This window comes from Dama dama, chromosome 7 (assembly GCF_033118175.1).
Source record: "Dama dama isolate Ldn47 chromosome 7, ASM3311817v1, whole genome shotgun sequence".
Classification (NCBI taxonomy): domain Eukaryota; kingdom Metazoa; phylum Chordata; class Mammalia; order Artiodactyla; family Cervidae; genus Dama; species Dama dama.
The window spans coordinates 12,635,216-12,662,021 of record NC_083687.1 but is presented as its reverse complement, the minus strand read 5'-3'; the positions used below and the strand labels follow the sequence as shown (position 1 = coordinate 12,662,021).

General features: G+C 47.6%; 1 protein-coding gene and 1 long non-coding RNA gene across 2 annotated transcripts in view; one reads left to right on the top strand and one right to left on the bottom strand.

Moving 5' to 3' along the window:
* The window catches only part of LOC133059445 (uncharacterized), a 39,856-nt gene extending 24,334 nt beyond the window's left edge, over positions 1-15,522 (top strand). The window contains exon 3 of the long non-coding RNA XR_009693555.1: positions 12,258-15,522. This is a non-coding gene — a long non-coding RNA (uncharacterized LOC133059445). The remainder of the gene's footprint in view (positions 1-12,257) is intronic.
* Positions 15,523-16,352: 830 nt separating this feature from the next.
* Positions 16,353-24,782, bottom strand: MAPK13 (mitogen-activated protein kinase 13). Its single transcript, XM_061146541.1, has 12 exons — positions 24,582-24,782; positions 23,607-23,736; positions 22,018-22,076; positions 19,347-19,455; positions 19,125-19,154; positions 18,673-18,720; positions 18,431-18,545; positions 18,217-18,288; positions 17,548-17,627; positions 17,225-17,303; positions 16,958-17,134; positions 16,353-16,694 (listed from the first exon to the last, which is right to left on the bottom strand). The coding sequence occupies exons 1-12, from the start codon at positions 24,698-24,700 to the stop codon at positions 16,612-16,614; spliced, it is 1,101 nt and encodes a 366-aa protein (XP_061002524.1). The 5' UTR covers positions 24,701-24,782; the 3' UTR covers positions 16,353-16,611.
* Between the last annotated feature and the right edge of the window lie 2,024 nt (positions 24,783-26,806).

Genomic DNA, 26,806 nt, shown 5'->3' with positions numbered 1-26,806 from the left:
GTATACATTCTACATTCTCTATTAGAGGATTCAAGTCTGAAAAACTCTCATTAATTGCTTTTCCAAACATTGCTTCTCTCCAGTCTCTTCTTCTGTGACTGATTAAATTACATTAGACCGTCTTGTCCTATACCCCATATCCTTTTAAGCACTCTTTTGGAGCTTTTCAGCTTCTTATCTCTCTGTGTTCCAGTTTGGGTCTTGTTTTTCACTCATAGTATGATGGCATTTTTATTTCTTTAAGCATTTCATGTATTTAAAAAGACTGTGTCAAGTGAAAGATGCCAGACACAAAGTGTCCAAGTCCATATTAATGACATTCTGTAAAAGGCAAAAGCATAGGATCAAAATTCAGATCAGTGGTTGCCAAGGACTGGGAGTTAGAGGAGCAAATTGACTTCAAAGGGGCATGAGGGAACTTTGGAGATAAAAGGAATATTTTATGTCTTAATTGTGGTGGTGGTTATATGACTGTACTCCTGTCAAAATTCATTGAACTGTACACCTTAAAAGGATGAATTTCAGTGTAGTAAATTATATCTCAATAAACCTGGTTTTTAAAAATTGTATAATTAACCACAACTTACTTGCCAAATGTAAATAATGGAAGTGGAGAAGAGGAAGGAAAAAATTCATTAAAATGTATAAATGCATACACAGCAATGAAAGAAATATGGCTAGAGGTGATGTCTTTATTTCCTGTAACAGCTTATGAGGGTGCAGTTGGCGTGTATGACTTTCGCCTTCTGTAATTTATGCCACATTTGCTTTGCCCTCACAGAGGTACTCAGTGATTTGGGGTTTCATATCAAATTTACCTTCACAAGGCATCTAGCCCTTGATATTCTGTTCTTTGTGGGTGTGGTGGTCTTAACATTAGCTTTTCCCACTTGATTAGGTAGTATAAGTCCTGCTCTAGAATGACAGATCGGAGTTAAGATTCTCTCATGCCCAACTTTGAAGCTATAACTTTTTTACTTTGATTGTCAAGATTCTTTAGGATCAGTTCCCCTAGCTAACACAGTGACCCCCTTTTTCACCTCATTGTTTGTGGCGTAAAAGCCCCAAATGACCAACATTGGAAACATTTTTTTCCCCTTATAAGGTGTTGGAGAAGACTCTTGAGAGTCCCTTGGACTGCAAGGAGATCCAACCAGTCCATCCTAAAGGAGACCCATCCTGAGTATTCACTGGAAGGACTGATGTTGAAGCTGAGACTCCAATACTTTGGCCACCTGATGCAAAGAACTTACTCATTTGAAAAGACCCTGATGCTGGGAAAGATTGAAGGTGGGAGGAGAGGGAGATGACAGAGGATGAGATGGTTGGATGGCATCACCGACTCAATGGACATGAGTTTGAGTAGGCTCTGGGAATTGGTGATGGACAGGGAGGCCTGGCGTGCTGCAGTCCATGGGGTCGCAAAGAGTCGGACACTACTGAACGATTGAACTGAACTGAGTAGTATAAGCTCTTGTATCCCCAGGCCCAAGTCAGCAGAGTCCCAAGTCACAGAGATAAGGAGCAATTATTTGGTAGGTCATTTCACTTAATATTGAGAGGCTATCCCACTTCCACCTCATAGTTTCCATACCTGCAGTTAGAAGAAGCAATGTGTACTGATATGTTGCTTTATAATTTCAAACATATAGTACATCCTTCAGGCCAGCACCCCAACCTCATGAGGTGTTGTCTCAGTTGGAGACTCTCCTAGATCCTCAATAGGCCGCTCGGCTGTGCTGTACGGCAAGCTGCTGGTCTAGGCGTGGAGAGAGCATGAGATGCCACTGCATACCCGTTAGGATGGCCACTGTCAGAAAATCAGAAAGCAACAAGTGTTGGTAAGGATGTGAAGAAAATGGAACCCTTTTGCACTGTTGGTGGCAATGTAAAATGGTGTAGCCTCTGTGGAAAACATTATGGTAATTTCTCAAAAAATAAATTACCATATGAGTCAGCAATTCCACATCTGGGTATATACCCAAAATAATTGAAAACAGGATCCCAAACTGATACTTGTGCACCCATATAAGCATAGCAGTATTGTTCACAATAGCCAAACCATGGAAGCAACCCAAGTGTCCATCAGTAGACGAACAGATACAAAAACGTGGTATACACATATTATTCAGACTTGAATTCCGCAATATGGTATAACCTGGAAGAACCTTGAGGACGTTATGGTGAGTGAAAAAAAGCCAGTCCCAAAAAGATGGATATATGATTCCCCTTACATGAAGTACTTAGAATAATCAGAATCATAAGGAAATGGACAGTTACCATTTAGCATGTATCTTACCACAGTTAAAAAATAACCTAAGGGACTTCCCTGGTGGTCCAGTGGTTGAGAATCCACCTTCCAAATGCAGGGGTTGCTGGTTCGATTCCTGGTTTGGGGAATTAAGATCCCCTATCCATGGGGCAACTAAGCCCACGCGTTGCAACTACAAGCCCATCTACCACCTCCATAGACCCAAAGCAGTCAAATAAATATATATTTTATGAAAACTGAGGGGAAAAAGGGGCAATAGAAAAATATCAGTATTAATCCCACACAGAATTATTATAATCAATCTTACGTGGCCTTACATGGCACGATAGTACAGCCAGTGCTTTCTGAGATTTGAGCAAATGGTTGAGGGAAATGCCAACTAATAATATAGATGAGAAATGTTTACTGGAACACCTGATTAGCCAATAATGAAGCAAAACAAACAAAAGAGGCAAAAATTAAAGGTATAGCGAGTGTGTTGCCTTCAGTGACCTGGCTGCTGAGCAGGTGTGAGAACTAGTCCATCACATCCTGCTCACTGTTGCTTGTAACTTAAATCAGTCACTTTGATTCCAACAGAGCTCAGTCGGTAAAGCATCTGCCCGCAATACGGGAGACTTGGGTTCAGTTCCTGGGTTGGGAAGTTCCTCTGGACAAGGAAATGGCAACCCACTCTCGTATTCTTGCCTGGAGAATCCCATGAACAGAGGAGTCTGGCAGGCTACAGTTCACGGGATCGCAAAAGTCAGACACCACTTAGCGCTATCTTCTTTCTTCTTTGGTTAATAGTGGGGCTCTGGGTCTTTGTTTTCCTCATTCTTCCGGGGACTGAAGTCAAGCTTGTTTAGACCCTGCTTCTCTTTGAAGGTTTCGAGCAGGCTCTGTCTCCATCTGAAGCAGCCTTTCTTCACAGCTGTAACCACACACCACACCACCACCCCTGTTACTCTTCCTGCAGCACATTTTGTCCTCTGTTTTACTTTCGTGTGTCACTTTGGGATTTTATACCTGAGACCTCTCGCTTGCACTCTGTTGTGGGTTAAAATGTGTTCCCCAAAATGAGACAGTGAAGTCCTAACCCCTGATACCTGTGACCATGACCTTATTTGGAAGAAGGTCTTTGCAGATGTAATTAGTGAGATGAGGTCACGCTGGAATAAGGTGGACCCTAAATCCACTGGTGTCCTTATAAAGAAGATGGAAATTTGGAAATATATACACACACAGGGAAGATGAGCACATGAAGACAGAAGCAGAAGCTGGAGTGATGTAGCTAATAAGCCAAGGAACGGCAAGGATTGCCGGTAACCACTAGGAGCTAGAAAGAGCCTGGGAAGGAGTCTTCTGCTCCCTAAATTCTTCAGAGGGAGCATGGCTCTGATAACATCTTGATTTCAGACTTCTGGCCTCCAGGAACCATGAGAAAATGAGTCTCTTTAAACTATAAAGTCACCCGGTTTGTGGAAGTTTCTTACCACACCCCTAGGTAACTAATACACACTCTTTGCCTAAGCTTAAGTTAAACATGTCAGACAGAAATTATGTGAATGATTTAGTAGTTTATCTTTGTGAAAGCATACTTAATCAGAAATAGCAGTCAGTTATAAAAATTACCTAACAACAACAAAAATTACCTAACAAGTCCATCAAACATATTTCTTACTGTTACTGTTTTCAAATGAAATAAAATATTGAAAACATGATTGTTAGAACCTTTAGAAACTTAAATTACTCAATTACAAAAGGAGAAGGCAAATAGGAAGAAATTAATTTGTTTTTCATTTCCGATATAAGAGATTTTGTCAGTTTAAATTCTGTAACTGAAATTTTTTCTTACATTTTTCCTTAGTAAGTCTGCGAAGAAAATCAATAAAGAAGGCTGTTAATTAACAAGTGAGCATTGGATATGAATTTAGATCAAACAGACTGGAATTACAAAGTTTAGGAAGTGTTTGCTCTTTTATGTCCCGAGATTGGTTCTGGAAACTAGCGAATGCTGCCTCCTTATCTTTTGCTTTCTTTCCTTTTAGACCTCTGGCAGTGTTTTGAGGATTAAAGAATGGAGTAATGGTTGTCCAAAAGTCAGAGAACACGGCTCTGAGTTCACAGACACTAGAAAACTGAAAAAGTAATTGGTTTTTACTGACTCAGGGAGATGATTGCCCAAGAGGGAAGAAAACTAGTATCTGAGAAATAAAGTGTTCAGAAATAGGGCTGCTGAAATAGGGAAAACTAGAAAATAGCCCAGGGACTTCCCTGGTGGCCCCCTGGTTGAGACTTCACCTTCCAGCTCAGGGGTCTGGGCTTGATTCCTGGTCAGGGAGCTCAGATCCCATGTGCCTCGTGGCCAAAAACCAAAACATAAAGCAGAAGCAATATTGTAATGAATTCAATGAAGACAAAAGAAAATAGTCCAGAAACGTCTACGATGCAGTCAGAAGAGGGTTGTACTGTGAAGAAGAATGAAAAAGGCAAGTATTTCAATCAGATGAGTATATAATACAGGAGAGAATCTAGGTGACCTTGGATTTGGTGATGAGTTTTTAGGTATAACATGAAAAGCAGGGTCATGAAGCATAGATACATAAGTTGAACTTTGTTAAAACTGAGAACTTACACTCTGCAAAAGACACTGTTGGGAGAATGAAAAGATAAGTCACAGACCGGGAGAAAATATTTGCAAAGCATGTATCTGGTAGAAGACATGTATCCAAAATATATAAAGAATGCTTAACAGCAAGAAAACAAACAATTTTTTTGTTTGTTTGTACTACATGGCTTGCCAGATCTTGGTTCCTGATCAGGGATTGAACCTGAGCGTTCGGCAGTGAAAGCACAGAGTCCTAACCACTGGACCACCAGAGAATTCCCCAAACAACCTAATCTTTTAAACAGGAAAAAAATCTGAATAGACACCTTGCCAAAGAAGATGGCCAGATGGAAAATAAGCACATGAAAAGATGATCTACATAGTATGTCTTTAGGGAATTACATTTTTAAAACAACAGTGTGATACCACTACACAGCTATTGGATTGGCTAAAATCCAAAATACTGACAGCTCTAAAGGCGGATAAGGATGTGAAGCAACAGGAACTCAGTCTTGACTAGTGGAAATGCAGAATGATGCAGCCAGTTAGGAAAACAATTTGAAAGTTTCTTATGAGGTTGAACAAAGGCTTACCATGCAATCCAGCAGTTGTGCTCTTAGTCATTTACTGAACTGAGTTAAAAACGTGTGCTCACACAAAAACCTGCACACAGATTTATAGCTGCTGTGTTCATAACTGCCCAATACTGGAAGCAACCAAGATATCCTTCAGGAGGTTAATGGATGAACAAATGGTGGCGCATCCAGACAATAGAATGTTGAGTGAGAAAAATAAGTGTTATCAAGTCACAAAAAGACATGGGGGAACTTTAAATGCATATGGCTAAATGAAAAACTAGTGAGAAAAGGCTGCCTACTCTGTGAATCCAACTATATGGCATTCTGGAAAAGGCAAGACTATAGAAACAGTAAAAAAAAAAAAAAATTATTAGCTGCCAGGGCTTCAACAGGCAGGATGTGGGATGGGGTGATTAATAATTGGATTCACTTAGGGTAGTAAAATTATTCTGTATGATACTATAATTGTGGATACGTGACATTGTGCATTTGTCAAAGCACATGGAACTATGCAACACACAGACTGAGCACAACTGTGAACTATGAACTGTAGTCAATGAGAGTATATCAGCCCTGGCTCATAGATTGTGAGCTGTGTACCACGAGACGTTTATAATAGATATGCGCCTATGTATTGGAACCAGGAAGGACTCACCGTGAGAATCTACTAGAAAATACATTAATATATTCATTATATAAACAGATGCAAAGGGGAAAACATGATATTTTTACAGAAAAGGCATTCAATGCAATTTAAGTCACGCAATTAAAAAAAAAAAAAAGCAAATTAGGAAAAATGTTAACTTCCTTAACCTGTTTAAATGTATCCACCAAAACCCAGTAAACATTCATGCTTAATTGCAACATTAAGTATTTTAGTAGCAAACTTCCTTTGAAACAAGGCAAGGTTGCCCACTCTCTTATCCTTATACAGACTAGGTATGACCTTTACTTTTCCCCACTGTTCATTATTAGACAAAGAAGCCAAAATAAAAAGACATCCAAGGAATACTGCCTTCAGAAGAATATGTGTTCAAACAGGTAAACCAAAAGTTTAGAACAAGCATAATAGACATTAAAATAGCTGAGGAAGGATATTAGTGATATGAAACACACAAAAATTGAAATAGATATATTGGGTATGTTCTGTCAGTATGCATGCCTTTTGAAGCTCTGTTATTAGGCTCAGACACATTTACGTGTTACATAAATGTTATATAATCATAACGATTTAAGATGGTTAGGTCTTTCTGATGAAAACTGACCCTTTCGTTTTATGAATGTCCCTCTTTGTCTCCAATAACTTTGTCCTGAAATCTTTTTGATTTGGTTTGCTCTGGTCACTCACACTGTCTTGTGTTTACTGTTTCCATAGTCTATGAGTTTTTATCCTTTTACTTTCAATCTACCTGTGTCTTTATTTAAAGTACTTCTCACGTAGATAGCAAGTTGTTGGGTCTTTTCTACCCTTTTTGACAATCTCTGCCTTTCATTTGTAGTGTTTAGGTTATTTACATTAATGTAACCACAAATATGGTTGGATTTAGGTCTGCTATTTGTTACTTCTGGTTTTTTCCATCTACTTTTTTCTTGCCTTTGTTTGGGTTAGTTGAATGTTTTACTCATTTTGTTTTCATTCTTATTTTGCATAAGTTTTTAGTGGCTCCTCTGGGGATTATAATATGCATCCTAAATTTATCATAGTCTACTTGGATTTTATATTATATCCTGTCACGTTAAATATGAGATTCTTGAAACAGTAAAGTTCCATTTCCCCAATTTATCTTTTGTGCCATTGTCCTCATGTTTATTAAATGGACATATATTATAAACTCTGCAATGTAGTGGTATATTCTTCACTTTAAGTATTCGCATCTCTTTTAAAGAAACTCAGAATGTACGGTTGAGTTTTGAGCAATACAGGAGTTAGGGGTACAGATCCTCTGTGCAGTCCAACCTCTGTGTGTAACTTACAGTCAGCCCTCCACCTGTGTGGCTCCTCAGTGTCCAGGGCTCTGCCGCCATGGTCCTAACCTGCCTCGGACCTTGTAGTATGACGCCTAACTAGTGAATTTTTCATTTATGGTTTTCACTCTAGAATTGTCTCTTATTAATAGTTTCTAGTTCTCTGATGAATTTGACCACTTGCTCTTTCACTGTGAGTGCATTTATTAAGGTTCTTGAACATATATATTATAGTTACTTTGAAAGCTTCATCAACTAAATATCTGAGTTATTTCAGAATTGCTTCCTATTGACTGCTTTCTTTTAGCTATGGTTCACATTTCCGTGCTTATTTCCAAGTTCAGCATTAAAAAAAAAAATCTAATAATACTGAGCATTGTAGCTGATACATTGTAGAAAATCTAGATTCTGTTATCTTCCTCTAGAGACTATTTTTATCAGGCAGTTAACTTGGCAGGCATAAAATTTCAAATTCTGTGTCCCTCGAGATGGGTAGCCACTAATATTTCTGCTCAGTTCTTTTAGTTTCCTGTTGTCTTCTTCTGGTTGTTTTCTGCTGGGCTCCTTGGAGTATCCCTTGTACATGCACAGGTCAGGAGTCAGCCAAGGGTTTGGTCAAATTTTATATGCATTTTAAAGAAGCCTCTGTGGCTTCTTCCTTTCTTGGATTTCCTTTCTAAACTTGATTCTCTGACTTGTCAAACCAGTAAGACCAGCAACATCATGCTTGAATTCTGGTCATCTTATGCTAGAATTGTTCTGGGTAGTGCCTTGAGGCAAAAACCCTTATAATCACAAATCTTAGCCACTGTACCTCCCTTCTATCAGCGGTTAACTCCCTTCTAGTTTTTCCTTCCTTTTTTTTTTAATTCTCTCCAGTCCTTTCAAATAATTATATTTCTTTTATTTTACCCAGCGTCCATATTTATTAGAATATAATACAGGATACTCTGCAACTACTGGAAGTAGAATCTCCAGCTTTTTTTGATGTTGTTGTTAATTAATTGGCTTCCCAAATGCTAGTGGTAAAGAACCTGCCTCCCAATGCAGGAGACGAGCAGAGATGCGAGTTCGGTCCCTGGGCTGGGAAGATTCCCTGGAGAAGGGAATGGCAACCCACTCCAGTATTCTTGCCTGGAGAATCCCATGGGCAGAGGAGCCTGGTGGGCTACAGTCCATGGGGTCACAAAGAGAGGGACACGACTGAAGCAGCTTAGCAAGCACAGTAATTAATTAATTGTGTTTTTGGCTGTGCTGGGTCTTTGTTTCTGTGCACAGGCTTTCTCTCGAGTTGCGGTGAGCGGGGGCTCCTTTTCGTTGCAGTGCATAGGCTTCTCACTGGTGGCTTCTTGTTGCAGAGTGCAGGCTCTAGGCGTGCAGGCTTCAATAATTGTGGCACACGGGCTCAGTGTGTGACTTGGGGGAGCTATAGCACGCAGGCTTCAGTAGTCGTGGTGCACAGGCTTTGCTGTTCCACGGCATGTGGGACCTTCCCAGACCAGGGATTGAACCCCTGCCCCTGTATAGGCAGGCAGATTCCTATCCACTGTACCATCAGGGAAGTCCAGAACCTCCAACTCTTGTTTCAAAACACTCACGTGAAGACGACTGAAATTTCAAGGAGAGATCAAGGTAGATATATACATTTGGTGTTCACTGACGTATGGATAGTTTTTAAAGCCATGAGGATAGATGAGACCATTAAGAGGCGAGCATAAATGTAAAAGGGAAATGAGTAGAAAGAGGTTTTTTAAAAAAAATTAATCCTCATTAAATTAAAAGTTATAACAGATGCTATTTTTTTATCCCTGTGAAGAAGACTTTGTATGTATCTCATGGAATTCATCCAACAGTATCGCCAGGCAAGAAATTAAGGCTCAGAGGGAAGAGGGTTTGCACATGGTCACATAGGAGGTGGAAGCAAAGAAGAGGGACTAGTGAAGGAGACTATTGAGAGGGAGCAAACCGTGCGGTAGGAGAAAAACCTTGAGTGTATCTTTTAAACTCTCAGAGCCCCAGTTTCCACATCTGTGAAATGGGACTAGCAATGACCCTGTCATTAGAGGTTTAGAAACAATATATGCAAAGTACCCGAAACAGTGCACCTAGGAAACATGCAACTAGAGGATAGCCATAATGCCTGTGAATGTTTAATTTGTTGTATTTAGCTTTACTATTTCACGCAAATAGAATGACGTTCCCCCAGATTCCTTACCCAGGGGTCAGTGGACATAGGGATGGAAAAAAGTGAGGCGATCAGTAAGGAAAAGGGCAAGAGGAAGAAGGGCCTTCAGGGTGCCTGTCTAAAGTGGGCTCTGTGGACTGACCAGCATCCAGATGGAAGGAGTGAAAACCGTTTCCACTACCCCTGGGGCCCCATGTGTCTGCAGGACTGATGAGTGGACTCTCTGGGTGTGGACACAACCTCCAGGTCCTTTCAGGGATATGGGCTCAATCCACACAAAAGGAAGAAAACCTACAACTCAAGCCAAAAAGTAAAATTTTATTATTTTTATTTTACTATGTTATTTATTTGATTATAACCCAGTGTTTAAAATAAATATCCATGAATCCATTCTGATATAAATAAATCGCTGAATAAATCTCCCATGCAGGGGAACTCCAAATAATTTCCCTTCTCAAGGAATGGCAACGTAAAGAGGGATGAAGTAACCGAACAGTGGAGAAATCTGCCTAACACAACCTTACTTAGGTAATCAAGGTTAACACTGACAGTGATAAATCATTTTGATACTAAATAACTAAACAACAATAACAAACTCATGATAGAATATGATCACATTTTACCCATGTGACCTTTGTCCCCAGAACACATTATCCCAGTCTTACCGTGAGAACACATCAGACAAACCCTAACTGAGAGACATTTTACAAAATACCTGACCGGTACTCTTCAAAATTGTTAAAATTACTGAAAATAAGCTAAGTCTTAGAAACTGTCACAGCCAAGAGGAACCTCAGGAGACATGTAGCAAACTGAACAGGATCCTGGAACAGCAGAGAATAGGTAAAAATTAGGCAAATATAAAAGTATAGATTTTAGTTAATGATATATTTATATTTATTTATTAGTTGTGACAAACATAGTGTACTAATGTTAGATATTAATAATAGGGAAACTGGGTGTGGAGCTCACGGAAAGAAAAGTGTGTAGTTGCTCAGTCGTGTCCAACTGTTTGCAATCCCATGGACTGTAGCCCGCCAGGCTCCTATGTCCATGGAATTCTCCAGGCCAGAATACTGGAGTGGGTTGCCATGCCCTCCTCCAGGGTATCTTCCGGACCCAGTGATCAAACCCAGGTCTCCCGCATTGCAGGCGGATTCTTTACCATCTGAGCCACCAGGGATGGCAGCTTTTCTATAAATCTCAAAGTATTCTAAAACTAAAAGTTTATTTTATATATTTAAACAAAGTTTAAAAGGTACAGTTTAACACTAGACACAGAGAAAGTTTTCTGGAATCATTTTTTTTCCTGATTCTTAGAGAGGTGGCTGAAGTCATGGCTTCACTGTAAAAAAAAAAAACGGACAGGAAACAGGAGAGACAGGTGTGGACAACGGCAGGCAGACTCCTGGACAGGCAGAGAAGGATGTCAATTAGTTGGAACAATGGAAAAATCTGGGAGAGAGGCAGAGAGAGCCACATGTCATCTCACCTATTTTTTGAAAACTCACACCTAGGCTGAACATGTTAGAAATAGTTGAACAGTGGGCTTTCAACCACTGGCCTTAAAAAGGAGTGAAGGAAAGGAAGGAAGGAGGGAAGGAGGGAGGGAGGGAGGGAGGGTGAGGAGGGAGGAAGAAGGAGGAGAAAAACAGAGAATTTCCATTTCAAAAAAATTCTTACTTAAAACAACTTTCTGGACTGTTAGCAGTATTTCACAATGCAGTCATCTCATTTTGGCAGCTTGATTGATTTCCTGATTTTCAGGAAAACTGAGCTGTCATCTGGTTCCTACTTGGCTGTTTACCGACATGAATATGCAGTTCTCACAAAATGTGGAATGGCTGCTGAAGAAGTGAAGTATAATTCTTTCTGACGTGTTGCTCCAAGCCCTCCACTGTCTCAAAGATGAAGAAACCCAGGGGAGAAACTTTCCTCCTTTCCGTATAAAAAAAGAGAGTGAAGTTCATTTCTTTGGGAGTTTTTCACATGAACTGGAGGTTCTGAGCCAGTCTGTCGGGTGGGAGCGGATGGGAATGAGTGCACCCCCATGGTTTTCAGTGATACCCACGCAACTTCTCGTGGGTTCAAGAGCAACGGCTGAGGGATGGATCTCTGGGCACTCTCAGGAGGATGGCTATCATCAACACGTGTTTTTGGGCACCCCCTGGTACAAGAGCTAATATTGACTCTCTATGCACTTTCCCCTCACCAGTCGTATGAGGTAGTAAGCCCTTCTATACCATTTTAGAGAAAGAAAATGAGGTTCAGAGGAGTAGATACCCTGCCCCCCAAACTTACATGGTGTGATGGTTAGTTTTATGTGTCAACTTGGATAGGCTGTATGCCCAGTGGTATCCTTAGACCCTAGTCTAGAAGATGCTGGAAAGAAATTTTGTACATGTGATTAACATTTACAATCTGACTTTGAGTAAAGCAGATTACCCTCTATAATGTTTGCGGACCTCATCTAATTAGTTGAAGGCCTTAAGAGCAAAAATTGAGTCTTCTTAGAAAAGACAGAATCTGCCTCAAACCTATAAGGTGTTCTGCCTGAATTTCCAGCTTGCTAGCCTGCCCTTCAGATTTCAGGCTTGCCAACTACTTCCCACCCAGTTCCATGAGCCAGTTCCTTAAATCCATCTCTCCCTTCTCTCTCAACCCCAGGTCTTTTCGGATGCAAAGCCCACAACTCCACACTTCTCAACTCCACCCTCTGCTGCCTCCTAGATCCTGCATGAGAAGCTGCAGATACCAGGGTCGTAATATAAGCTGTGCTATAAGAGACCGAGGTCTGATCTCTTGAGGACCCTATGAGGAAAGATTTAACATGAAGGACACCAGTTGAGTGGAGAAAACCACTGTTGAGGAGGAGGATGTGACAATGTTAGGAAGATGGGGGTAATAATCAAGAAGGGAAGAGCATGTGGCAGAGAAAACAAAAATAATCGTTAATGCTTGGTGAGTGCTTCCCATGTGCCGGGTACTGTTCTGAGCGCTTCCCTTATGTTAATTTCTTTAGTACTATTATGCTCCCTCTATGGATGAGGAAACTGAGGCCCAAGGTCACAGTTTCTGGTACGTGGTAGAACAGCGGGGAGTTGCCTGCAGAGCCTAACACTTAACGCCTTAGGAAGCCACACAGAGAAAGAAGAGGGTGAGAGAGAGATGCCACTCTTCTGACAGAGGATGAACAGGCAAGGCTGGACTAGGCTGTCATTTCTAAAGCCAAGGCCAGATCCTGTTTGCCTGGAGGAAATCCAACCACAATCTCTGTTGGGGTTCCTTCTTGGAGTTACGCACAAGTTCTGGGATCTTATGAACTCCACAATATGAGGAAAGTTCCTTCTGTTCACTAATCTGTACTTAAAAACCCTGAGGCGCTGCGTCAGTTAAGAATGTATAGGCTCTCCATAATGGCTCAGCAGTCAAGAATCTGCATGCGATGCAGGAGACCCTGGTTCGATCCCTGGGTCAGGAAGATCCCCTGGAGGAGGTCATGGCAACCCACTCCAGTATTCTTGCCTAGAGAATCCCATGGACAGAGGGGCCTGGCGGGCTGCCGTCCGTGGGGTCGCACAGAGTCGGACATGACTGAAGCGGTTAAAGAGCAGCAGCAGCCGCTCTCCACAGGAGAAACCCCGAATAATTTCAGCCAAGACCAGGAGACCTTGGCTTATGGTCCAGCCTCCCCAAGCATACTCAGCAGCCTCCTCCTGAGTTTTTCCAGGGTGTTGACAGGGAGCTGGACACATTCCCAGAAGAATGTGGGCACTTATGGCCCTTTGCCTCGTTCCGGTCAGGAGAAACCACCTGCTAAGCCACACCGCTTCTCAAACGCACTTCCCTTCCTCACTCCGTCACCTTCATGCCCTCCCGGAGTCCTGCTAAAATATTCTCAAGGGGGAGGCCTTCAGGAAAACAAAGAGTAACAAGTGTCTTCCTGGGAGTTTCTTCTCTTGGCCAGCTGACACAAGCCTGTTTTTTGTGTCTGTGATGATTGAGGGGACGGGGACAGCAATGCAGGAGAGAGGAGCGCACACGCTGGTCTCTGTGTGACTGTCCCGCTGTTGCAGGGGAAAGAACAGTGCGGTGCTAAATAGGAGACCTGGACCCCAGCCTCTGCTCTGGGCCCAAATGTCTTCATCAGTAAAACTGTTAAGAAGGAACACTATAGGGGTGGGGATGGGAGGAGTCCATCTGCTTCAAAACTAGATACAGAGGCCTCTGCAAATTGCCTAGCAAAATGCCCCAGTCAGACCCATCCCTCCCTGGATGGTAAGGTTGGGAGACACGGGAAAGGCAGGAAGTATGTGTTGTAGGCGTCCAGGGGCAGATCTGGGTGTTCCCAGCCTGGCTCCATGATCATACAAGGGGAGGTGTGGGGTTACAAGTGGTGGTGGAGTGGGGGGGAGGGGGTGGTGGTTAAGAAGTAGCAAAGGATCCCTAAAGTCACATTTTAGTATCCAGGACAGAAGTTTTTAACTAGGGTCCCTGAACCACAGCCTGTACACTGGAATTCAGAGGTTGATGAACTGAGATTGGAAAATATTACAACTTAACCTCCACTCACCTCCATTTTCTCAGTTATGAATAAATGCAAAAAACTGTGGTTGCATTAGCAGGGCCAGTAGAAAGCAGTGCTTTTTCTTTCCTTTTACCTTTGCAGGTATCTTGAAACATTAAACTCATTTCTACTTCAAGTTGACAGTGGTTTATTGGGCTCATCCCCTCAATTCTTGTTATTTAATGTATTAAAGAAACCCATATATTACACCACCACACACTTCAATATTTTCACAACTGTATTTCAACATAACTAGTTTCCTTTGTGATCCCTTTATGCAAAGGAAAATATTTTGAGAAGGAATCATGGCACAAAAAAGGTCAAGGGCCCCCAGACCAGGAGCGGTCCCTATTGACGCGTGGCCCAGAGTGAGGACGGCTGCCCGCTGAGCACAGGCTGCCACAGGAGGAACCAGGTCAGAATCCCACCAGGCACTGCTCCCGCTCCAGGAAACCTTGGGGTAGGACGCAGGGGTGAGGCATGACCGCGACGAGTCACGGAGATCTTTAGCTCGATGGAGTGGCCTTGGGCCTCTGCTGCCCGTTGTGAAAAAGGAGACGATCACCAGCCTCTTAGCTTCAATCACATGAGGATGGAGCCCCAAGCTCACTGTGGAATAAAGGGAAGGGAGCACTCAACTTTTGTACTCAGGGAGTTTTTTCAGCCCTCTCCCCCTCCCCTTTTCTTTTTTGAAGAACTCAGGATCTTAGTTCTCTGGCGAGGGATTGAACCCACACACCCTGCAGTGAAAGCATGGAGGTTTAGCCAGTGGACCACCAGGGGAGTCCCCAGCCCAATTTAAGGAAACAAAAGCCAAGTGTAGGGAGAAGGGAGAAGAAGAGATTCTTCCGCAGCTACAGTTGTATCTTCTCGGCTCAGGGATGAGAGGAAAGTGTCAACCAACGAACCAATATTGGTGCACTATTATTAAAGAAAGTCCACAGCTTACTTGAGGGTTCACTCTTTGTGTTGTACAGTTCCACTGGTTTTGAAAAATGCATAATGTCATGTATCCACCATGACATCATTCATAATAGTTTTACTGCCCTAAAAATGCCCCATCTGAGCCTCAGTTTTAACATCTCTAAAATGAGAAAGTGAAACTCCTCTAAATCCCCTCATCCTCTCATTGTAGGTTTCTAATTTAGGCCTCTTGACAAAGTGGTGCTGAAATCAACAAAATGTTGCTCTAAGTGTGGTCTGATATCCATCAGAATCACTGGGCTTGGGTTGAGGTGAGGAGGTCCTCATTCAAACCTTCTGGGTTCTCAACCTCAGACCCACTAAACCCAGGGTCAGGGCCCAGGAATCTGCATTTTAACTGGACCCTGGTGCACAGGGAAGTTTGAGACCTCAACAGAGTATTCAAACCTGAATACACGAGGATCCAACTCATTGTCAGGTTAAAGCTCAGGAGAGATGTACAGTTCCCCAAAGGGGGAAGGAGCAGCACTGTTTTCCTGGAAAAAGCCCGTTTCTGCCTTCCGCAGCTTCCAGTCAACAAGCCTCCTGTTGTTTCACATCTTGATTGCTGCTCACTCACCCAAAATAACCTGCGTGCAGTGTCTCACCAGCTGCAGCTCTCTCTGCAGCTCCCTTAATTTAGCAGCCAGTCACATTTGGCTCCACAACAAAGGGGCTCTGGGAAGGGGCCCCTCCCTCATGGCCATCTGTCGTGGATTGAATAAAGTGCCCCCCAGATTCATGTCCCCCATCCAGAACCTCAGAATGTGACTTTATTGAAAATAAGGTACTTGCAGACGTAATTGCTAAGGATTAAGATGAGATCATACTAGATTAGGGTGGATCCTAAGTTCAGTGACTGATGTTCTTATAAGATCAGTCAAAGACAGACACACATGGAGAAGGCCATGGGAAGACAAGGGCAGAGGTAGGGGTGATGTAGCAACATACAAGTCAAAGAACACCAAAGATGCCAGGAGTCACCAGAAAAAAGAGGCCAGAAGATTCTTCCCTAGAATCTTCAGAGGGAACATAGCCCTGCCAACACCTTGATTTCAGACTTCCAGCCTCCAGAACTGTAAGAATAAATTTCTATTATTTTAAAGCCACCCACTTTGCGGTAATTTGTTATAGCAGCCCTAGCAAGTTAATACGTCATCACTACCACAGACCGCCGCCCCAGTTCAGCCCCACTCCAACCATGAAAGAAAGGACCCCACACACACAAGCAATTCTCCACGTTATGTGCTTTAATGTGGCCAGTTATGATCAGAGCTATTTTCTCCCAACCAACACCCTCTGAATTCTGCATCTACTAAGCCTGTTTCCTACACAAGGACAGGGGGCCTTCCATCCTCTGCTTGGAAGGCTGTAATCCAAGACGGGTTGAGACTTTAGTAGTGATAAATAAATATTGGTCCCAGGGGCAGTGCCTGGCAGGTGGTACCACGAGGCCATTCCTGGGCTCAGCTGAGGGTCCGGCTAGAACGGTCACTGCAGCTTCATGCCACTCCGGCGCCGAGAGTCCTTCCGGGCAATGGGGCTGAAGTTCACGATCTCCTTGTAGATGTGCTCTGAGGAAGGCAGGGGGGTTCAGGGGTGGTGGGTGCTGAGGGCAAGCGCCTGCCTCCCTCCCCCAACAGACATGGTGCAGAGCGGGAAATCCGCTCAGTGCAGGAAGAAGCGCATGCAGGAGACAGTGTTTGCTCAGAGAGAAAGAGGCCACAGTCTCCAGGAGAAACGCCAGGGCCACTAAGGCCAGGCGGGGAAACGAGGCCAGCAGAGGAGACAGAGGCTGCAGGCTGCGGGGGGAGGCGCTGAGGCACCCGGCCCTTACGCTTCCATTCATCCACTGTGAGTTTCTCGCGTTCTAAGGGATCATCGAGCGGCTGCTGGGCCTCTGTCTCCTCCTCGGGGTCCCGGAAGGGCTCAAAGAAGGGGTGGGCCAGGGCCTGCGAGGCCGTCAGGCGCTTGTCCACGTCCAGCTCCAGGATCTTCTCCAGCAGGTCTGTGGCTGCCGTCACAGAGCGTGAGCCTCACGCCCCAGGCTCGGGAGAACCCAGCCTGCCCACGGGGACACAGACTGCAGGCCCCCGAGACTCACCCTGGGGGCTGGCACGTGGGAAGAGCTGAGAGAAATCCTTTTTGGGGCTTTGTGGCAGGGACTGGATGTAGGATTTGGCCTGGAAGACAGAACAGCACTGAGTAATCCCAAGTTGTCAGCTCCTTGGGACGTAGGCCGTAGGATCTAGAGCAGGGACCCCAGAAAAGCCGCTGAGCAGGGCTGAGGGCTCAGGTCCGAATCCAAAGTGAGATAAAGGCAAGAGCCCTTGCCAGGGCAGAGGGGCGGTGCGGGTGAGCCCACCTCCCTGACCCTGGCCCACCAAGGGCACAGCCCCAGCCAGCCTGGGCCCATCTGCCCCTCACCGCCTTGTCATTCAGCTTCTGCACAAACTCTGCGCCCGGCACCCCGGTCACTTTCAGGATCTGGGTCAGCTGGTCCAGGTCTTGGCAGCAGGTTAAGGCTCAGTCTCACTTGCTGGGTCGGGGGGAGCGGGTCTGGAGCTGCCCTTCCCGCTGCCCCTCCATCAGGCCCGCCCAGCAGGGTGGACCATCCAGGCTCCAGACACCCACCTCCTCCTGCTTTCAGGAGGGGAGGTTCATCCTTCAGGACGCAGGTGAGACTTCCCACCTGCCAGGCTGGGTTAAGGGTCCCTCCCCACAAATGCTCCTGCAGGGTGCCACCTTCCCAGCCTCATCCCACTCCGTCACCTCCGTGCATTTCTTTGTCTACTCCCCCCACACCCTTGCATTCTGAGCTTGGCAGGGAGACCCCGTATCATCTCCCCAGTCCCTGTAAGGCACACGGAGGTGCTCAACTGGTGGGTGTGGTGCCAAAACATCAAGGATTTTCTGCAGGTTGGTGGAATCACAGGTGACTGGTTTTCATAATTTTGCTTCTCTGCACTTTAAAATTACTCCACTGGGGAGCATGTGTCACTGTCACATTAAGAAAAAGAGAGAGATTTAAGTAATAAAGTGTCTGTTGAAGGAATGAATCCCTGGATGAAGACTGGCTTTTTCAGCAAAGGATACAATCTTTCCCCTTGAACAGCGTCTTCCCTGTCAGCATCTCTGCCATGATACAGCCCACAGACCAGATGTCCACTGCAGAAGGAGGGGGAGGAAGTGTCACCTGGACCAGCTGGTCAGGACCTGGCAGTCGGTCAACCCAGAGTCTCCAAGACAGGCTTGAGGACGCCATCAGAGAAGACCCCCAGCCCCCTACCCGGGGCAGCTGACCACTGACCGGTCTGGTTGTAACGCATCCAGCTGAGAATCACCTCAGGGGCCCGGTACCAGCGGGTCACCACGTAACCCGTCATCTCCACATCCGTATGCCGTGCCAACCCAAAATCCAAGATCTACAACTCGGGGCACAAAGGGAAAAGAGCTCTCTGAGGAGAGGGGGTCGCTGGAGCAGCTTCTGGGGGCTCCGGCGGGAGAGGGGCCCGCCTCGAGCCCAGGCCCGCCCTGCCTGGGCCCACTCACCTTCAGCTCACAGTCCTCATTCACAGCGAGGTTGCCCGGCTTCAGGTCCTAGAGGAGAGGAGAGATGGCGTGCTGGACAGAGGCAGAGATGGTGTCCCCACTCGGCCGCCACCCAGCACGCAGCCCCGGCCAGGCCCCTGCTGCTTTCTCCAGGTGCCGGTCTCCCGTGCAGAGTGAGGGTTGGACCAGGTGTCCTCTAGGGCCCATCCGGCTCTAAAATGCTCCGACTCTCGGAGCCTGAAACACCCATCTCAGCTTCACTGGTGACATTTTCCCAGAAAGTTCCCCGAAACAGCAATTCTGAGCAGGCCTTCCTGGGCCAAGGCTGGGTCTGAAAAATCCCTATCCCTGGCTCCCCATGTGCCATCTACCCTCCCCACCCCCCCCCCCAACTTCAAGAAGACCCCAGGAGTGGGTGGGACCTTTGAGGATGTAGCAGAGAAAGTACTCACCCTGTGGATGACCCCAGCTGAGTGGATGTACTGTGTTGGAGGGAGAGAGGTAGAAGCGTGAGTCCAGAGTCCGGCTTTCACACTAGGCGTTCAGGCTAGCTCAGAGACAGCCTCTGCCCTGTCGTGGTGTATTCTCCCGAACCTTTGAGGCCTGGCCTCCCCCAGACCCCAGGTCTCAACACCCAGCCCCCATCCACTGCCCTCTGGCAGGCTCCAACCCACCTTAAGACCCTTGAGCATCTGATACACCAGGTACTGGATCTTGTCCTCACTGAACTCCATCCCCATGATCTTCTGCAGGTCCGTCTGCATGAAGGGCATCACCAGGTAGCTGCAAGGCATGAAGGCTTCCTGAACAGTCCCCAGGCCCACCCAGCCCCAGGCCCCAGCTCAGAGGAGGGGCACGGGGCTGGGGCAGAACACAGGCCTTAGAGATGACCTTCGTGTGTGAGAAGAACCACTCCCACAACAGCCAGCAAAGTCCTCAGGCACTGGGCCTCCCAGCTCCTGGCTCCCAGCCTGGCCCTGGCGGCCGCCCTGTTGGCAGAGCTCAGGGTATTTCAGCTGGAGCTGTGCTCAGGAAGACCAAATGCAGCAGTGTTCCCGCTCTTCAAAGGTATCCTCTCCTCACCCTCCTCCACGCCCCACAGAAAGCCACTGCTGTGAGTTAGAAACACTTGCCAGTATTTCCTTCTGCTTCTGTACAAATATTTTCTTCCCACCTCAGAGGGTCATGAGCGGCCATGAAAATCCTCAAACATCCAAAATGTCTCCCTTCCAAGAAGGAAACAATAAAACAGTTTCCAGGAGGGTGAAGAAGGAAGAGAGAGATAGCTGAACCATCACCCTCTCTTAATGGGATTGCAAAACAGGTCAAAGTCAGCAAAATGTAACTGCTACTCAAGGCAGTTAACAGCAAAGTCCAGAACAGAAAAGGATAAAGATCTAGAAAGGAGTTAAACAAATAAAAGAATGTGGAGGCCACCTCCATGAGCCTATGACTCCTGGTCTTCTTCCACCTGACTGTACCCCCTCCCATGCACTGGGAACCCCTCCTCCATGCACAGGCTCCTCCCCACCTTCATGTTTCACCGCTATGGGGAAACTGATTCTGTTCAGCTGACAAACTCACTGACATCTTACGGTGCTACAACCACCCTCCCTTAACCTAATTTCTTTGAGTACCCCTACTCCTTTTCTCTCTTTTCCCTCCTGATCAAACTTCTAGAGAGTGGTCCTCACCTGTCGACCCCACTGCCTCAAAGCGCAGTTCCCTGACAACGGGGTGTCTGCTCCTGCCCCACCAGCCCAGCACACATACCCACAACTCCCTTTCTTTCTGTTGGAACTTGTGTAAAGCTTGACACTCCCTCAAGGTTCTCTGCGAATTCCAGCTCTGGTCAGGCGGGCTCAGCTCTCCGCCTGAGGATCCTGTTGTACCTTCTCTTTCATGTCGATATCTTAACCCACAGCATCGCATCATGCCCTGTGCTAGCCTGTCCCTGGGCTTCGGCTCTCACCCACCAGTGGTTATTCTGGCCCAAGTCCACATCCCTGGCCCAGACCTTCCTAAACTCTGGGTTTGTTTGCTGGATAAACACTTGAATGTTCATAGGCTTTTCAAAAATGAAGTGTCCAAAGGTGGAGTTCATTATCTTTCTCCTAAGATCTGTTTTTCCTTCACCTTGTATTCCCAGTAGGAACCTGGCATCCCCTGACCTCTCCTCACCACTGCATCCCAAGGGATACAACACTCTGCCAGTGCTGCCTCTCGATGGGTCTCAAGTCAGCTCTTGGGACCCCATCACCTTGACTGCATTTAGAACAAGGTCTGGTTCTCCCTAAAACTGTCCCTGTTCCTTTCTTGCTGCTGCCAGAGTGCATCCCCAAATCCGCTCTGACCACCTCACCTTGCTGCTCAAAACCTCTATAGCCTTGAGGGTGCCTGTGGAGTCAAGTCTGGACTCAGCCTAACTAAATCAGCCACTGCTTCACTGCACTTCTCAGGATGGCCCAGCCTCTTTCACACATGCATCATGGCCTTGGTCCATGCAGTTCCTTCTCCTTGGGATGCCTTCAGCCCTTCTACCTCAGGCAAACATTGACTCATCCTTCAGGGCTGAGTTCAGAGTTACCTCCTCTATGAAGCCCGCTGAGGCAGCTGGCAGTTCCCGGCTCTCCCCAGACTCAGAGCACTGACCACCACTGTCAGTATCCACCACTGTCTGTCTGGAGGAGCTGGTCCACTTTAAATTCCCAATGCCAAGCCCAGCAGCTGGCATTGTAGGGGAAAAAATCCATTCAAACTCATTGCGTTAAACTGAAAACAAAAGCATCCTAATAAAGAGAACTGCGGCTACAGTTGAAATAGGACTGGAAAAAAAAAAAAAATCAACCCACTCCAAGTTTCCTAAATTTTAGCAGGTACTGCGCTAGCAAGGCCGTGCATTTAGCAACTAAATTTTCATGTTCTGTGTACTTCTGAGAAACATCCCATTGGCCAGGGTGGCCAAGGCTTTGTGATCCTCGCTTCATTCTAGGAAGAGTCCTGAGGTCCAGACCCACACCTGCACCAGGACACGGTGAGGGAAGCTACTGCAAACCCTGTGGGGGCTGGCACCGATGTCTCTGGTGTTAAAGGTGGGTAAGGCAAAGCAGATGAGCAGACAGCTCTGTGTCAGCTGGGCTCCGTAAAAAGCCCTTCCCACCTTTTCAGGCCAGCCGTTCTCTCCACCATTGGCTGGATCTCTCCCCAGCCTAAAGGCACACAGCCTCCTGGGACAGGAAGCCCCCCCACTCTCCAGAAGAGAGAACCTGGACCCTCTTCTTACTTGCCCCCCCAGTGGCAAGCAAGGCCTGCAAACGTCCTGGAACCGGGCACAGCCTGACTCACAAGTCGTGGAAGTTGCGCAGGGAGGAGGCTGGGGTGAAGACGTCCAGGAGCCCGATGACCTGAAGAGAAGATGGCCAGTGAGAGCTGGACATCCGCCGCGCCCCTCTGCACCTGTCCTCCGCGGCCCCAGGCCTGCACAGGGCCACCCGCCCTTTCCTAGAACAGCACCTCCAGAAGGAGGCAGGTTCCCAGCCTTCTGGGAAGAAGCAGTAAAAGGGGCAGGGGTGGGGGAGGGATTCCCCCACCTGGGCAGGAATTTGCAGTGCACTGCGATGGGGAGTCAGGCTGGGATAAGGGATGGTGGACATGTCCTTGCTCACTGACCCCAAGTCTGGTGCTCAGGAGGCACAAACGCAGTCTCCGCTCAGACAGGGAACCTCGAGTGGGGAAGGGAATTGAGGCGGGGACAGAGAAGGAATCTTCCAGCCAGCAGGCTCCCTGTCCTTGACCTTGGGTCTCACCACATCCAACCCTGCCTGCCAAAGGGCTGATTCAGAGCTGGGGTGAGACTTCCCAGCTGGAGGCCATGGGGAGGAGCTGAATGAGGAGGAATGGGACTTAAAATACACACAGTGTTTTGAACTCATTGTTTTAAATGCTTGGGTTTCCCCTGGTGGCTTAGCGGTAAAGAATCCACCTGCAATGCAGGAGCCACAGGAGATGTGGGTTTGATCCCTGGGTTGGGTGGATACCCTGGAGGAGGAAATGGCAACCCACTCCAGTATTCTTGCCTGGAGAATCTCATGGGCAGAGGAGTCTGGCGGGCTACAGTCCATGGGGTCACAGAGTCGGACACAATTGAAGCGACTTAGCACGTTTTTTAAAACACTTGTCTGCCAATACAAGTCCCCTGCAGCAAAACCTGGGGGCCAGGCTCAGCACTGGGTCACTAGTTTCCTGGCTGTTTCAATCAGATGGGACAGTCTTGAGGTCACGCTCTGGGGCCTGGAGCCAGGCTGTCTAGGGTCAGATCCCAGCTCTGCCATTGACTAACCATATAATCTGTCTGTCTACGGCCATACCACCCTGAACGTGCCTGATCTCGTCTGATAACCTGTGAGTCTTTCTGTGCCTCAGTTTCCCTGTCTGTATAAGGCGGTAATGGTACTTATATGACACTGTGAGGATTAAACATTCTAGTTTCTGCAAAGTTCTTAGAACTGTGCCTGGCACATAAGTGCTCACAGGTTTCTATTATCCTTGTTGTAATTATGTGGAAACGGCATTAACCAGGATCCGGGGCACCAGGTCTTAAATCTAGAACAACTACGGAGTTCCTTGGTACCCATTTCCTCATAACAGTGAGACACCAAGGTCATTCTGCGCCACTGCCAAAAATTCCTTTGCACCTCACCTGGGAAGTAGGCGGGGTGGGTCCTGGCACATAGTTTTAATAATCAGGTGAGGAACAAGGATCAGAGGAGCAGGGAGGAGGTTCCTTTTCTGCTGGCGCTGTTGGGTCATCATCTTGGGGTATCCTCCGTGTGTGCACATGCACACACACACACACGGAGGGGCCTGGTCAGGACCCTCTCTGGGGCTGCCCTCCCGCCCCTGCCTCCCCGAGGCAGCCCCCAGGCCCAACCTACATTCTCATGTTGCATGTGTTTCAGCAGCAGCAGCTCCCGATAAGCCCGCTTGGCAAAGATCTCGGACTGGAAGGGCCGGCTCAGCTTCTTGATGGCCACCTTCTCCCCTGACCGCTTGTCGATGGCTGAGCTGTAGGGTCAAAGGCAGGTCAGCAGGGAGCACGCCACCCGCCTCCCCAGCCCGGAGGCAGGCAGGGCTCCAGACCCTGGGTGGCATCTCCCAGGCCAATCTGGGGCGCCACTGCCATCCTCACCCCAATCCCTCTGGGCCAGCAGTCTCAGCTGGGAGGAGCTGATGCCCACCACCAGGAATGTGAGTGAGCCACTGGAAGCACAGTGGGACTGGGAGAGCGAGGAGGGAGCAGGCAGGATCCGAGAGAGGTGCCCTGCACCAGGGTCAAACAAGTTAATGCCAACAGGATCCCGAACAACTTGGCAAGTCGCTTCTTGTTTGCGTCTCCGTGTACCCATGTGTATTAAATAACAATCAGTCGGGATTCTGCCAGATGAGCTCTGGGGTCCCTTGTAAATCCTGGAGAAACCGATTCAGTCCTAATTCAACCCACAGAGGCCCCCACCAAGCAGGTGCAAAAAGCGAGCTGGCGCCGGGGGCGGCCCCATGGCCAGCCTCCACAGCCCGAGGCTCCTACTCCACTTCGAGGTTCAGCCTGCTGCCTCCTCCAGTCCCAGGGCTCAGCCTGGGAAAAGCACCCGCGTAAGTCTTCCCACCCCGCCGGACTCTGGGCCTTGGGGTCCTTGATCAAAGGTGGTGGGTGCACAACTTCGCACGCCCAGCAGGTGAGGGGACACGGGAGGCGGATCCGGGGAGCCGGGGGGGCATTGGCCGGGATCTGGCTCTTGCGGAGGCCCCGCCCGTGTCCCGGTGCCTGGGCGCCCACCAGCGGCCTGGCCCGATGCCCCAGGCTCCCCCGACGCCCCAGTAGTCGCGCAGGCGCAGGGTGGGGAGGGTCTCACCATACGGAGCCATAGGCCCCGCTGCCTATGTGCGTCAGGGACACGTAGGTCTTGGGCAGCTCCCAGGCGGTCTTGTTGACGTCCTGCTTGTAGAAACCCTTTTTCCGGGTGAAGCTCATCCCGGGCACTCGGCGTCGGCGGCCCCAGCGCGGTGGCTGCGCTCGCGGCCCGCCGGGCTCCCAGCACCTGACGCCCGCCCGCCGTGCCCGCCCAGGTCTCCCGCTCCTCCCCTGCGCGAGGGCGGGTCCCCGTCCAGGCCACGCGTCCCACCTGCCGGCGCGCCCAGGTGCGCTGCGCCGCCACGCCCGGGCCTGCCGGGCCGCGGCTGCCGGGAGCCCCGGGTTTCCGCCGGGGTCGAAGTTCGAAACCCCGGCTACAGACCCGCGCGAAGCGGCAGGGGCGCCGCGGTGCACGGGGTGGGGGGCGCTTCCCGGCTCCCACGGAGGGCAGAAGGCAGGAAGACAGCCTCCCAGCTGCTGCCAGCAGAGGATTCTGTAGGAAGATCTCGGAGATTTTTAAGACAATTTTGGGGTAAAAAAAAAACCCACAAAAGCCCGTAACTTGTTGAGTATGGGAAGTTTCAAACATACAGAAGTAGCCAGTGCTTCTCACATTTGAATGTGCACACGAATCCCTGGGGTGTCTCATTGAACACAGATTCTCGTTCAGGAGATCCGGGGTGGAGCCAAGATTCTGCATCTCTCACCAGCTCCTAGGCTCAGGGATCTCTGAATCACACGTTGATAAGCAGATTCTAATGACCCCGCATAACCCCAGTTGCAAACCCCACAGCGTCAAGTAAATCAACTCTTTTAGTCAATTTTGTTTCCTCTACATACTTCCTCCCCCATTGTTTTGAAGCAAAACCAGGCATCCTATCATTTCATCTGAAAATAATTTTTTGTATCTCTAAAAGATAAGGATTGTTTTAAAAACACAACTACAGTATCTTTTTTACACCTAGAATCAATAACAGTAATTCTGTAATATGAACCATCCAGTCTAGATTCACATATTCGGTTTCGAATGTGTTTTTGCTGGCTTCCTGCTGCCCGGTGAAGGCAATGACAAGCCAGAGCCTTCAGCCACTTGTGTCTGGTCGTTTGTGCATCCTGAAGAAGATTCTGGGCTCAGATTAAATCACGAGACCTTCCAGGAACAGGGTCAGAGGCAGAGAATGGCTGCAGGAGGTCCGGCTCGTCTGACCCCTTGCTGGCCTGGGAACTGGGTTGTGGAAGGGATGGAGATGCTGTGCTTCAAAGCCAGGGAGCCCCCCACCACCCGCCAGGAGTCTTCAGAACCCAAACCCTGTGCCACAGCCCCACACAGTCCTGCAGCATCAGACCCTGGGGGGCGTGGGGGCGGGGGGTGCAGGGATTCCACAGAAACGCCCAACAGGCATTGCGGGCAGGGGATCTATTTGTCTTACATGTGTCTGTCACACAGTAGGCTGTGAAAAACTCTATGGAGAATGAGTGGGAGAGTCAGCCCATCAGAGGTGAAAAAAATATTTATCTGATGAACACTTACTTGTGTTTGCCGTGTACCAGTCATTATTCTAAGTGTTTTACATACCCAACTCCCTTAATCCTGGTGAGAGGCCTGTGAGTCAGTAGTACTATTATCCTCATTTTATAGATGAGGAACCTGAGGTTCAGAGAAGTTAAGTCAATTGCCCAAGGTCAGACATCTGGGAAGGGGCAGAGCTGAGTTGAAGAAGCTAAGACGATCTGGTTTGAGACTCCAAGTCTATGCAGTGTCTCTGGTTGAGAGGCATTACTTCTTCTTCTTCTTCTTTTTTTTTCTTTTGAGGCATTACTTCTTAAAGGAGATGGCCTGTGTTTCAAATTATCTACCTCACCTATCCTAAAGACATGTCTACTGATCAAACCATGTCTCCCTCATACATCCTGCCCTGGGGATCTGACAAATTCCCCACCCTCTCCCCTACCTGACCTTCTACTCCAGCCCTGAGACCCTGTAGGAGGAAAAGGGAAGGGGCTAGGAGCCTGGTGGAGGAGGGGGGCTGCAGGAGTTTTGGACCTTGGGGGTCGGTGACGCCAGTGGAAGGCACTCTGATTCAGAAGTTGGCATATGATCCTGGAAGCCAAAGTCTAGGGCTGGGTACCATCAAGAGAGAGTTGTCCAGGAGACTCGGGTCTCCTGGGTTGAGGATCCAATTCTCCAGGGAACAGACAGGCCTTGAGCCTCTCGAAAACCTGAGT